The sequence below is a fragment of the Trifolium pratense genome, linkage group LG3, assembly GCF_020283565.1.
Source record: "Trifolium pratense cultivar HEN17-A07 linkage group LG3, ARS_RC_1.1, whole genome shotgun sequence".
Taxonomy (NCBI): domain Eukaryota; kingdom Viridiplantae; phylum Streptophyta; class Magnoliopsida; order Fabales; family Fabaceae; genus Trifolium; species Trifolium pratense.
Genome location: NC_060061.1, coordinates 3,850,540 through 3,864,538, shown reverse-complemented (window position 1 = coordinate 3,864,538; position 13,999 = coordinate 3,850,540). Strand labels below are relative to the sequence as shown.

Genomic DNA, 13,999 nt, shown 5'->3' with positions numbered 1-13,999 from the left:
TTTAAATTTTACAGGGGCGAAAAGGGAGGAAATTATTTTAAAGGGACTAAAACCCAAATTCTCCAATTTTACACGTACTAAAAACACCTTATACCCTAAAAAATATTATGTTGTAATTACAGTCATCAACGGATCTATATGTATTTGTATACTCTTGTCTCTTTTTTTAAAAACAAAATAATAACATGTACTTATATGCTACAACCAATCTACCACTATTATGTGGATTGTGGTCTGTGGAGGGTAGCTAGGAGAAGACTTGGATAAACATGTACATAATCTGTTGGTGACGATTCCCACGAAGAATATTTTACATGGAGAAATAACAATGCTGATAAGAATCAATTTCAACTTCTTTTGAGGGAAGGAGAAGAGTTGATGATCTCTTGGCCCAATTCATTTATTTTGCTGATAAGAAGCATTTGCTCAGTCTCCAACTGGACTATATACCCTTCTTGTGTATCCTCTAGTGTTTCTAACTCACTCAAAGTTGTAGATAGTTCTTCCAGATTTTCATCCTCTATTAAATACTGAATCTTTTTCGTCATTTCCTTCATCTGATATAATGTTCAATTTCAATAGTATGTGAGAATAACAGTGTGTAATGAAAATGAGAGAATACTAATAATTCAGAGTCTGATGTAAGACAGTCTCACCTGGCTTGGAATCTGATGTAATTTAGTCAAAGAAAGTTCAGAGTCTGAAGATTGTCTTGTTTGCTTCGCTGGAACTTTTCTTGTGATTTGGATGTGGATCTCACCACTTTTCACCCCTTGGAGAGGTATCCACTTGTCGGACATTTGGTTTGGAGGCAACGTTTGATATTCTACAACACATTCACCTATACTTGATGTGGGTAGTAAAGCATTATGGTCCTTCACATGCAGTATCAGGGGACTTCCATCGTCTTTGAATTCTAAGGTCTGGTCCCATCGAGGGTTGAGAGTTTTGTGTACAACCTACCAGATAATAATGCCACAGTAAATTAAACCGTACAAGTGTGAAACAAATAATAACAGTTAAGTGACCAATGAATTGTGTCATGTCAGTATAACACCGTAAGCAGATAAAATTCAATGGTAATAAAATTTGAAAACCCTAAGGACATTGATTTATGAAACAGGAACTTCGGATGAAGTTTACTAACCTTTGTTCTTTTCTTCAAGTTTCCATAGTTTACCCTCACATAAGGATCACTTGTCCCTCTAAGATCAGCAGCAATAAGACCCCTTCCTTCAATAAGAACAAGTTCAATCCAACCATTAGCCTTAACCGTGCATGACGCCGGACCCTGTGTCCATTTCAAAGGAATAGGGCTTGTAAGAAGAACGAACATGCCTAAGTTAAAAATTCAGCTTTGCACGTTGTTAAAATAATCACTTTATTTTCCTGTTAAAGAAACATACCTTTGACCCCTCTTTGTCGTCAACCCTAATTGCTTCTATTTTAAGTTTTAATTCACCAGAATTCACTCCTTCAAGTGGGACCCACACATCCCTGATTGACCCTTCTATCAGTCCTTCCAAATTTACATGTGCACTACCAATGTTTTCATCTCCAAAAATTTCCTCACTAAAGCATTTCACATTTAGGTATTCATCACCACTATTCTCATCTACTTCAAATGTCTCATTCCAGACAGGAGTTGGACGAGTAGGAGGAGGAGCAACATTTGTTTTCATGACAACCTGAACAAATTAATCAATAATAGAATCAGGTTAAAGTGTTATTATTATGAACTTACATTGCATCAAATAACATTTTAATATAAATATATTATATACTAGAGAACTTGGTTCATCAATATAGAACAAAGCATTAAGACTTAAAAAGAGTCAAACAGACAACCAGTACCTCTCACCTTTCCATACTGCAACTTAATGTAAGGGTCAAATTTTCCAAATTTGTCATTCGTGGCTAGATCCTTTGCTTCCACAACAGTTATCTTAAGTTTCCTTCCAGTTTTTGAAAGAAGATTTGATGATCCCTTAAGTGATTTAGGAGGACTGGCATGGAGGTTGGTCGAGCTATGAGAACCATCAGAGAATTGCCACTCTTTCACTACAATTCTCACCTTTAACTAAAAAAGTGAATTAAGGGAGTCAAAAGGATGAAACATTCCATTTACTAACAATTTTATTTTCATTAGAAAAGGTACAACTACTTTCATTTTCAAGAGCAAAAAATGTCTGAGGAAATTTTGATAGCAACTCGTTAATGAATTTTGAAAAGAAATATTAGAAAATTATGCCACACAAATATCTGGAATTGTGATCCTTTTATAGCCATACAGAAAAAGATATAGAATGATTAATTCATGAGTCAGATTCTTGTGTCTTAGTACAAAAAGAGCGTAAATGTTCTAATCAGGAAAGAAGAACGGCCTAGTAAGATTTGATTAGATGAAAATCAAAACCGTTAATGTAAGATTAAAAATTTGAAGCAAGAAAGCTTGACAGATGGGCAAATATTGTACCTCTGCTGAGTTGGCCCCCTCAAAAGGGACAACCATTTCAACTTCCTCTCCACAAATCTTTGCATGTTTTGCTATTACACCAGAATCAGGCCCTATTGCCCACATTATTGTTGAATCATCCTCAACATGCCTCAACTTCTCAGAAACATAAAGAAAATAGGTTAGGCTCAAAGAGTATATATGATGATAAGCTATACCACAACAGTATTACAAATAAAATTGCTTGTCCCAATAACATATTTATTGACAGCCGAATAATAATTCTATTGCTACCATACGCAAAACAATCATCCATGAGGTGACAGTACCTTGATTTCACAACATGCAAGGTAGTCATACTTCACACTGTCAGGGGGACACTCGTAAAGATTGAAGCGAACTATTCCTGTATTATCATGTAAAACCATATTAAATGTTGTATCCCATCTTGGAGCTGAACCAAGGCTCACAGTTGTTCTCCTTGTCAGCTCCTCCGCTTCTACCTCTACAAATGTATGCAAGTCTTTGTCACGCAAGTTGTCTTCTAAACAGCCATCGCCTGTGCCATTTTGTTGCCTCCTCTTGAGCCAACTACTAGAAAGTTTGTTAGCGGAAATCACTGAAACATATATTGTGCCTCCAACAGCATGTTTCCTTAAATCAACTGCAGGCAAACTGAAACAGCGGCGCCGAGGTTCCACCAAGGTTTTTACCAAAGTGTCGGTAAAAAGTTTAACCTGTCCGAAAGGTAACGTACTATTAGCATAAAACATCATACGACACAACACAAGAGAAAGCTAACAAAAGAGACATGAAACGACAAGGAATGTTCCAATACTGTTCCTAATTCGCTTGTCTCAAATTGCAATGGATATGATTTTTATAGACAAAACTGTTCCTAATTCGGTGGTCTCAAATTGCCCGATAAATTATATACATCAAGTATTTGCTAAAAAAATTGACATTAGATTCTCTGAAACATACCAGCCAAGGAGAAACACCAGGCAACTCAGTGGATGATTGGCTTCCTCCACTTCCAAAAGCAATTCCTATTCTAACCTCAGGTGTTGATACAAATGAATACAGAAGTGCTTTTCCATCTAGAATTGGTGTCACAAGAAGCTGCAAAATAATGTGAATGATTAGATTATGAAAAAGAAGAAGCAATGCCTCAGAACATAAGGAATGTATCATACAGAACATAATTTCCTTAAAAACTGCAGTATACTCGGCAATCACATTTATAGATCTATATTAGCAACCAACCTAACCTCCTAATTTGTTTTCATTTCTGCTACTTCATTTAATATAGATAGCTCTATTGCATGTCAGAGAAGCATAAATGCAAAGCATGTTATTTCACATACATCACCCTTGATATGAAGACTGTTAATCACAATTCTGGCAGTACCAACAGCCAGCTTAGCAACCATCAAAATACTCATCTCACTCGTGTCCCAATCAAAACCCATTTTCAGGACTCGCTGTCAATACAAATAGAATTCTATATTAAAATCTCATATATGTCGAATATATAAATGCTTAACGGAAAAAAAGAAAAAAGGCATTAGTCATAATAATAGATGTTAAATAAACAAAGCATCTATAAAGTTGTATAGAAGTGACATTTGAAATGCGATGCAAACTAAAACCTGTTCACCAGAGGTTGACCATCTCATCCCTTGAAGGCCCAAACTGGGAGGGCGTGACCCAAGTGAAAATTCCTGCACCTCAACTCTTTCCTGCAGAATTTATTTCTTTAGCTCAGCTCAGTACAAATCCTCCAAAAAATATTTTAGCATATATTGAATTAAATGTGCAAACATTTTTGGTAAACAAATGTGAAACTCTTCAGCAGATGAAAATTATTGGTACTTACTATAAATCTTGGTTTCCGCAGCTTTAAACGTTTCTGAGACACAAAAGACAAAATTGACGAGTCAATTCCACATTCACTGACTCGTTGTGCAAAACTCCAATATATATTGAAGCAATTTACTATGTATGTCATAACTTCAAATGTGCAATAAAGATGCAAACTATATTTGATGTAGTGATTAATAAAAGACAGGGAAATTTCACCTCTACTATGGCTGATAACCTTTTTGAGAGCTTAGGATTAAAATAGTTGGACCAGATTTGTGACAACAGTAGATTCAACCACTCACATTGTTCCAATGGTGTGACAGGCTATATAATGTACACAAAGAATAAGTTAATATCAGCATCACAAATCTCTCTCGTGAGAATGCCAAAGAGCTGGAGTGAAAAAGGTACCGAGGTATTGACTATGATACGATTCCATTTCTTGTTCAAGTCCTCTTCAAGTAGTTTCCGCTGGTAATTCCCATACTACAAAATAAAGACCCAACACAACAAAGATCAACATGGGGTATCAAAACAACAGAACCAGGACTAGTTGCTTCTCCTTTCATTGCTCTTCAACAAAGTCCCAAATATACAATTGTACAAGTCGAGTAATTAAGTCCCTCAAATTTACAAAATAACAAATTAATCCCTTAAATTAAAGAACATCAATCAATTTAGTCTTCCAATCAAAATATTTCTTTAGTTAACATCCATCAAAATCAATGAAAGAGCTACATAGTTTTGTCTTACATCAAGATAAACATAAAACCTTCAAATTTTTGTGCTGAATTTGTAAAAGCGACCCAAATCTAATGACATTGTTCATTTTAAGAGACTAACATGCAATTCGTGAAGCACGGACACCAAACACGGATTATAATTTGAAAAAATGACACAATTCAATATAATCACGTAAGCACACATGTCGGTGTTAGACATTGATATGCATGAAAGACATTGGGAGACACCTAATCCGACTAGTATCCGTGATTCATAGGTTGTAATTTGGTAAGTATGAGGACTAAATTGACTAATGAAGCACAGACACTCCTCATATTAGGCATGTCCGGTTGTGATTACACTAATTTATGTCATTTTTCTCAAATTATAATGGTGTGGATGTGTAAGTGTCTGTGTCGTGTCAGGTATCCGTACTTCATATTGACACACTTATTGACGCGATAAAATTCTAAATTATCAATTGGTTTGCTTCCAAAGGATCAATTGAAGTGTTGATTTAACAAAATGAAGTAAAAAAAGAGAGAGAAGGAGAAAGTAGAGAAAGAAAATACTTACTTGAGTAGATGCAAAGAGAAGGAGTGCAATTGGAAGGAAATTGGAGAAAGAGAAGATCCATTTGTGAATAAACCAAGCAATAAAAACGAGAATAAGCAAGTATGAAATCCTTGATTTCTTCTTCACCTTCACAAATTGGTTTAACATGTTCTTCACTACAGCTTCTTCCAAATTACTAATGGTAATCAACATTTTATTACTACTACTCATTGCAGTGAGAAAGAAATAGAAAAAGGAAAAGTAAAAAGTAATAATAATTGTATGATTTTAGTTTCTATACATGACGGTTATTTATCATTCATTATGATGAGAAATTCATAAGGAAGGAAGGAAAGATAGCAGAGCAAGAAATGTATATTCCGGGAAAATAAATATCATATACTATAATCAATCAATCAAAAAATATCTTTATGAATGAATTAGACTATAGTATGTGTGGTAGTACCTAATGTTTGAAAGAAAAATAAAAGTACTCAAATTCTGTGGTTGAAAAATTCTTCTACTTTGGGTTACATCGTTACTACTATCTTTGAACAGAAAAAGAAAAAAATATCTCATTTAATTCGATCAAAAAAATTCTTCTAGTGCTCCTACTTTTCGTTAATTAACCCTTTGTTTGGTTCGAAGGAAATGAGGTACTTTACACTTTAATCAATGATTCAAATCCTTAAAAATTAGTATATTTTTCACTGGTTTTAATTTAAGGTGAATTTTTGTTACACATGTTATTTGAATATCTACATATACATTTGTTGAGTAGGATGATTCTGATTGGTTTATAAATTGTATTTAATAATTTTTTATATTAAATATTATTTGTGGATCAATCACGATCATCCATCTAAACATGTACGGGTACATATCCACGTAAGATATGTATCGAAGTGTTCACCTTAATTTAATTGTATTAAATAGTACTCCTACTCTTCTTCTTTTTTTAAGCATACTACTACTACTTGTGTTTTTACAAAATAGTATTTCCTCTATTTTTTTAAAGTGTCGTTTTGAAATAATAGCAACAAATTAATAAAATGTATTTTTATGTATTTTCTTTCTATTATACTCTCATTTTAACCCACCAATAAATTTCTATTATTTTGTACACACGTATTCTTTTTTCAATAAATTTAATATGTTATGTATAAAAAAATATAGTTTTTCAAATATATAGTATAGTATTAATAGTATTAATTAGTTTTATTGAAAAATATAAGAGTAATTGAAAAAGCGTATCATTGATAAATTCTACCCTTTAAATATCAAAATGACAGTTAAATAAGAACGCTAAGTCCGCCGTCAAACGACACTTAAAAATGAACGGAGGAAATATTACTTTATATACTCAATTTGTTTTTTACAAAATATTACTACTTATTAATAATGGAAAGGTAATATGTGAAGTAAAGATACATGTTAATAAAATGCATGCTAATTTGGTTATTTAATTAAAAAATCAAAAAATAAAATTACAAAATTTTATTTTTTATAACTTAACATAAAATTATAATATAAAATTATTAAAACAATCTATTGCGGACTTGTGCGCCTGTAAAATAAATCTTGTTAAGCCCACTAATTTATAATAATGAAACGGTAATATGTGTCGTAAAGATACATGTTAATAAACCGCATGCTAATTGGTTTTTTAATAAAAAAATTAAAAAAAATAAGAATACAAATTTTTATTTTTTATAACTTAACATAAAATTATAATATAAAAATATTAAAACAATCTATTGTGGATTGTGGGCCTGTAAAATAAATCTTGTCAAGCCCACTAAAAAAATTGGTTTGGGCTGAAATAGGTCTTTCTAAAACATCTGTGTTTGGGATAAATTAATCAAGAGAAAATAAAATGTTTAAGAAATATTTTAAAAATAAAATTTAATATACTTGAAATTTTTTTATGAACTTAATTCTTTAATCGATGGATTGGATTAAATTTGTTAGAAGATTTTCGGTGGATTTTTAATGGCTTAATCAATCATTTTAAAACCGTTTCGATACTAAATTAACTATCTATTGTTCTATAAAGATAAAGATAGCTCAGTTGGTAGTTACAAGGATGTTATTAGAGGGGCCGCACGGTCAGGTTTGAATTTCATATTTTCCACTGCTTCACACTTATAGTGTGTGAGTCTAACCACTGGACTACTAAATACAAAAAAAAAAAAAAGGATAATCTATTCTAAAATAAATTGTTTGTCACTAGTGCCTTTTTTTTAATCATCATAGTCCATAAAAAGATAAAATTTTCTTATTAATATGCTTGCCGTTTAACATTTTTCCCAAAGAAATTCTCTCTCATGTCTTATCATTTTCAAGAAGTTGCAAATTAAACCTCATTCCCACTAGGGCAAGCCACTACCAAACCAACAATCATCTCAGTTACCTTATCAGAGTGTCGCGTTGTTGATTTCTCATTGTTGAGTTTTTTAGTTGTTTTCTTTTGCATTTGTGTTGTCGTTGTGAGAGTGTGGCGTTGTTGATTTCCCTTCTTTTTTAGGTGGAGTTGTTACAATTGGTAATTGAAAGAAAACTAAAAATGGAACATGAAGAGTTTATATATTGATTATCATAAGACAAAATGAATAAATGAATGAGATTATTATCGATTATCATAAGGAAATACAAATGATAATCATCATTGAGAGTACATTCAATTCTCATATTTAAAATAGGAAAATAACTCATATGAACAAGTTAATTATTTTCTTATAACTCAGGTTTAAGTATTTACCCATAAAGATAAATTGGTAAAAATCAAGTCAAAAAATTATTTAATTTACTAATTTTAACATACAGACGCACGCATGTATGCACACGCGATTACATGCACACATAGAGAGCCAATGTTATAACTTACAAAAGAGGTTTACAAGTAATAGGGAGGGGATATTAATTAGTGTGATTTAGAAGGAAAAACAAAAAGAAAATTCTTTAATGGATGGATAAATATAATAGACTTAGCTTATGAATAAAAAAATACAGTATACTCTACTCCAGTATAGTAGTATAATGTTTCTATTTTAGATGATTATACTACTATTATAATTTGCTTGTTGAGCTTCTTCATGTGCTTGATGATCCCGATAGTTTCTAATAAAAATAAATACAATCCATATTATAATTGCTAGTAATAAAACAGCTATCGACATGTATACCAAAAAAAAAAGCTATTGAGATCGTCAAGGAATCCCGATAACAGCTATTAATACTGTTTGACTTAAGGAACTCAGGCCATCGGCATGGTTAAAGGGGTCAGAACTCTTTGACGACATTTTCTTTTCCTGCATAATAAGGATAAGGATTTGAAATTAGTTAATATAACAAATAAAAAGAGTCAACAATTTCATTTATGATATTATATTTTTTTCTAGAAAATATTTTAATACATCTAAAATTAGGTCATACACAACATGCATCTTTATGATAGTCAGATAGTCATTATTATTTATTTATTAACATAAAGAAAGAACATATATACATTCAATTAGAGAAATTGACTTCCTAAAAGAAATAAACAATATACCACAATCTTAATAAAATATTTGGAAAATATGGTATATACTAATTAAGAGAACCCATGTATTCTATCAAACCAAAACTCGTCTTGTCATCAACCAAGTATACCAAGAGAGAAAATATGTTTATAGGCTATACTACATTTTTGCCAATCTAGACCCCAACTAATATATTTATCATATAATGTCAAAAAAAAAAGAGTTAAGAGACCATTCATTTCATATAATATCAGACAAGAGGAGTGCTAGCAACACACTCTTTAACAAACACACTCTAATACACTCTAATGTCAAATATATTTTGTTAATTTTACGGAACGCGTGAAAAAATTGGTAGGATGCCAAAATAAATTCTCCAAGAAAATTCCTTTAGGCCTTCCATATGTTAAGAGACCATTCACTATGTTTCTGAAATTTTTGAGGCATGTGAGCATATTCAGTAACAAAGGAGAGTAATAGGATAATAGAGGGGCTTAAGGAATTATAACAAAACGTACAGAGGTTTAAAACTTGCTTTTTAATATATTGTTAAGTGCTTGAGTTACTAATAAAAAAAATCCTATTATTTGATAATTTGCAGTAAAAAACAAATCATACCTTTTTAATGATAATATAGCTCACAAAAAATGCTAATTAGTTTAAATTTCGACAAAGAATGTAGCCTCAAGGGTGCACGCATTTTTAGAAAATTTTGACATTGACAAGATTAGCATAAAAATTCGACACACACAGATGCACGCAACACGATTTATTTCATCATTTAATTGTAGCCTTTTGAGTGCACATGTGTGTAGTCGCAATAGCATATCAAAAGATTTTGGATTTGTACATTTTACACAAATGAATAAATTATGGCTCTTATGCATATTTAGTATGTTTTTGACTACCTTACGATATTTAAACGCGTTAATTTAAATTGGTATTGACTTTTGATAAAAAAAATTTGTATTCATTATAAATTAGGTGTTATGATTGTGAAAATAGAATTACTCTACTTTGAGGGTAGAGAAGCCTTCTAAAAAGAAGAAAAGACTATTTTCTCATTTTTCATAATGATTGAATAAGCCAATACAGTTTATATAATACAAACAAACTTATTCTATAAGGTAGATGAGTCACCACTTCATTTCATTTTCGGATAAATTACAAGTTTATATAATACAAACAAACCTATCCTAAAATTAATTAATGAACCAAAGAATGTAGCTTTTTTTAAAAAAAAGTTAGTTGGTAAGAAAAAAAAGGTTGGTTTTTTTTTTTTTTTTTGGGGTAGAAATTGCATGTAAAAGTGTTTTAATCATTCTTTAGATGTATGTTCTCTAATTAATGAGGAACTTGTATAACAAATATACATATGATAAATCGATGGCTAATTACAGTGTCTCATGCACAATTAAATGATTAATCACTACACAATTAATATTATAATTTGAGAAGATGGTAAAATAGTGACATTCATGTAAACTTAATTATTAGTCTGTCAAAGAAGTAAATCCCAATGAACTGAATCACAGAATCTTGAAACAGAATCTTCGTTGCTGCACCTGTACATAAAAACAGATTTAGATGAAGCATTTTCCATTTCTTGCGTGACAAGTAATAATTAATTAAGTTACCTTATGACAAGATCACAGCACCAAGATACACAGCTCCACATAGAAAGGCAAAAGATATCAAACCCCTGCAAGATGAATTAAGAATTGGTGCTGGTTCAAAAAAAAAAAAGTAAAAACAAAGAAAGAAGTAACATATCCTCACCAAATGACACCCCATCCAACACCAGTACAAGGACAAGGGCATACTTCTGCAAATTTCTCTGCGTCACTTGAATGTACTCTACGGGATATCAGATCATCGTAAATATCTGCATTGTTATGTTACATAGATTTTATTTTATTATTTCATTCAAGGTAGATAGATAGATGTAACAAGAAATCAATTTGATCGATCACTTATTTCTAATGTCATACCGTATACTGAAAACAAGCTGTTCATTACACCTGCATTTTGATTTGCAAAAAAACAAAAATGTTAAGGATATGTTTTTAATGACAATTGTCAAAGTTCAACCAGTGGTTAGGATTTCAATATGAATATTCGACAGAAAAAAATTGTATAGTATTTTACCTATGAACAATATAATGTAGCGAAGTATTCGAACCTCGGTTGTCTCTTGCAGAATCCATATTACACCAAGGAAAATGATAAATCCTGAAACCTCAACATACAAATATATATTATGAACATAAAGAATATAATGTGTAACTCCTAGATACCTTAAGTATGAAAGCACATACCAATACAAAGTCCTCTAAGAGTCCACTGCATAATAAAGAATAACAAATAAAGGTTAAGTCTCTTTTACCATAAGGCAGACATAGTAAATTGGATAAATATCATCTCAAAAAAGGCACATATTATTCCAATATTCCGCACAGAAATAGTTCGACACACATTGACACACAGATGCAAGGCGTGAGGCATATAAGTTGATATTATCATCGACCTATTTGAATTTTCATATATAGTTACACAAACGATATTAATTGCATTGTCAATCACTTACATTTTTCGCTACGAAGAGGACAATAAGTAGAGCAGCAATAAAACAACCAGCCGCAATTCTAGCAGTGAGAAGATTTGTTGATGCAAGTATCAAGATCATGCCCCAGAAAGATGAACCAAGATCTGATTTACCGCAGGTCCACAACAAATAATAGAATCAGCAACATCGAATAAACCCAAAAAGTTACAAAAAGGAAAATCAAGTATTCCATGAAGGTTCTAAGTAGCATATATAAATAAACTATTGCATGTTAACTAATTAATACGCACTAGGAAAAGCAGAAAATATTGTTTATGAGAACATCTTTGACAATTTTGAAAATTAAGATGACCAGGTAAGAAAAGCAAGAATAGTAGCAATTAATACATCCAGCAGGCAGGATTAACCAGTATATGCCTCCTCGAGTTTGGGTTGTTCCACCTTCATCTGCATGAACCTGAATTCCTTCTACCTGTAATTAAATTAAACTAGTGTGAGGAACATAGCAGTATTTAGTACATCTCTATATCATCTCGTATCCTTCAATTCAGCCTAATTTAACAATTACATTACAATGTCTTCCAAATGTTATTATACAAACAAACAAATCGACTGCTCCATCCTGAGTTTTACTCAGCCAGAATGGACTAACTGATTGCTCCATCCTTAGTCTCACTCACTCAACCAGACTGTACTAACTAATATAGCTTCAGCTTATGAGTTTGATTAATTTAAGCTGATAAATCTTAGGTTGGCCATCTTATGTTGACTGTAAGAAAAATCGTATTTGTGTGATTATACATGCTTAAGTCATCCATAATTAAATTAACTTAGTAAGTTGGTTCTATCAATAGATCTTTGTTGCTAAAATTTTGCAATTTTATATCTTTATTCTTAAAAGTTTCTAATCTCCAGATGCAAAAGAGGACTATAGAGTATAGATAGCCACATAAGATCCATAATCAGTGTTATAGATACCCCAACAACAAGGAACAAAACCGAAGTCTAAAGTATTGCATAGTCCATGCTACATTGCTCTGAATAAACAAATAAGGAAGCTAGATTGAAATGCTATAATGAATAAAAGAACACATATATATAGCTCTTGATAGAAAGATAGTATAAGTGAAGAAAACTGGTTCTTACATGACCGCATGTAAGTTTACAAGCAATTGCATGGCTTGCCTCATGAAGAAACACAGTAACAAGCTTAAAGGGTCTCAGTAACACCGTTCTCCAAAGCTGCAAAGAAATTCACAGGGAAATCACTAACACAACAACAACGACTGTTTAGAAATTGATATGAATACTATAAAAAATCTATCCAATATATGGCTGAAATTCAAGTAATTGAACTTAAATTAGTAAATGCACACAAGTACACAACCATTCAAATATTCAAGCATTTCAGAAGCAACGAATTGTTCACAGCTGAGCTTAACCTTCAACATAAAAAACCCAATTACAAAAAGGCATTGGAATGCTTGGATAAACAACTTATATTGCAGCTTGTAGCAGTAGCACAAGCACTTATTAGATAAGTGCTTATGTATAAGTTTACACAAACTAATTTTATAGCAACAGACTGTTTTCATATGTTATATTGGAGAACTTATTGAAATAAGCTGGAAAAAACTTATTGAAAAATATCATAAGCTGTTTTCATAAGTTTTCCCAAAGAGTCTCACAAAACTTATATCAATAGATAAGTTCAAATAAGTCAATTCAAACATGCACTTGATCAACAAGTTAATAGCACAATGTAAGCCGCCCAGAGGAAGAAAACTAGTAAAGTTTCCATTTTTAGTCATATGAGAAATTGGGGTTCCTTTTATTTGATGGATGGATCCAATGCAATGAAATTGAAAACAATAAGAGAGAGAGAGAGAGAGAGAGAGAGAGAGAGAGAGAGAGACTTACAGCAAGTATAACAACAGTACAGACACCAACAGTGACAAAAAACACAACCTGTTCATGGTTGCAGCAGTTGTTGAGTTCCCAATTTGGTTTCATTTTAGATTAAAGAATGAAATCTGATCCTTGTTGTGTTGTGTTGTGAGATCTGATATATATATATATATATATATATATATATATATATATATATATATATATGACAGTGCAAACTACGCAATGATTGAAGAAGGTGTTTGAATGAATGAGCTATGACTTGGAGTGTGTTTGTTTGGGATCAAAATTTTGAAATGTTATTGATGGTCGGTCAGTGAGGATTTCAAAAACAGAAGAACGACCACACTGTCTCTACAACTAACTAATCACATTTATTTTTCTTCTTCAACTTTTGTCTTT

General features: G+C 31.7%; 2 protein-coding genes across 2 annotated transcripts; both read right to left on the bottom strand.

Moving 5' to 3' along the window:
- Positions 1-6: 6 nt before the first annotated feature.
- LOC123913636 (synaptotagmin-5-like) lies at positions 7-6,262 on the bottom strand. The gene is made up of 14 exons (XM_045964437.1): positions 5,621-6,262; positions 4,733-4,807; positions 4,538-4,645; positions 4,335-4,367; positions 4,108-4,197; positions 3,823-3,939; positions 3,440-3,577; positions 2,785-3,192; positions 2,477-2,611; positions 1,862-2,080; positions 1,407-1,688; positions 1,148-1,291; positions 657-959; positions 7-557 (listed from the first exon to the last, which is right to left on the bottom strand). Exons 1-14 carry the CDS (start codon positions 5,828-5,830, stop codon positions 348-350), a joined length of 2,472 nt encoding a protein of 823 aa, XP_045820393.1. The 5' UTR covers positions 5,831-6,262; the 3' UTR covers positions 7-347.
- A 4,197-nt stretch (positions 6,263-10,459) lies between these two features.
- Positions 10,460-13,969, bottom strand: LOC123916506. Its single transcript, XM_045967974.1, has 10 exons — positions 13,610-13,969; positions 12,836-12,931; positions 12,077-12,161; positions 11,711-11,832; positions 11,442-11,466; positions 11,272-11,355; positions 11,115-11,144; positions 10,903-11,008; positions 10,761-10,825; positions 10,460-10,688 (listed from the first exon to the last, which is right to left on the bottom strand). Exons 1-9 carry the CDS (start codon positions 13,700-13,702, stop codon positions 10,762-10,764), a joined length of 705 nt encoding a protein of 234 aa, XP_045823930.1. The 5' UTR covers positions 13,703-13,969; the 3' UTR covers positions 10,460-10,688; position 10,761.
- Positions 13,970-13,999: the final 30 nt, after the last annotated feature.

Bases quoted from the DNA above. Each gene is read 5' to 3' on its own strand.
- LOC123913636 (XM_045964437.1), bottom strand. From the start codon at position 5,830: ATGAGTAGTAGTAATAAAATGTTGATTACCATTAGTAATTTGGAAGAA. The intron at 4,368-4,537 runs GTGAAATTTCCC...TTTGTGTCTCAG, and splicing joins GGTTATCAGCCATAGTAGAG to AAACGTTTAAAGCTGCGGAA. The intron at 960-1,147 runs GTTAGTAAACTT...ATTATCTGGTAG, and splicing joins ACTTGAAGAAAAGAACAAAG to GTTGTACACAAAACTCTCAA.
- LOC123916506 (XM_045967974.1), bottom strand. From the start codon at position 13,702: ATGAAACCAAATTGGGAACTCAACAACTGCTGCAACCATGAACAGGTT. The intron at 11,833-12,076 runs GTATTAATTGCT...GCGGTAAATCAG, and splicing joins GTTAATCCTGCCTGCTGGAT to ATCTTGGTTCATCTTTCTGG. The intron at 11,467-11,710 runs GTAAGTGATTGA...TTTATTATGCAG, and splicing joins TCCTCTTCGTAGCGAAAAAT to TGGACTCTTAGAGGACTTTG.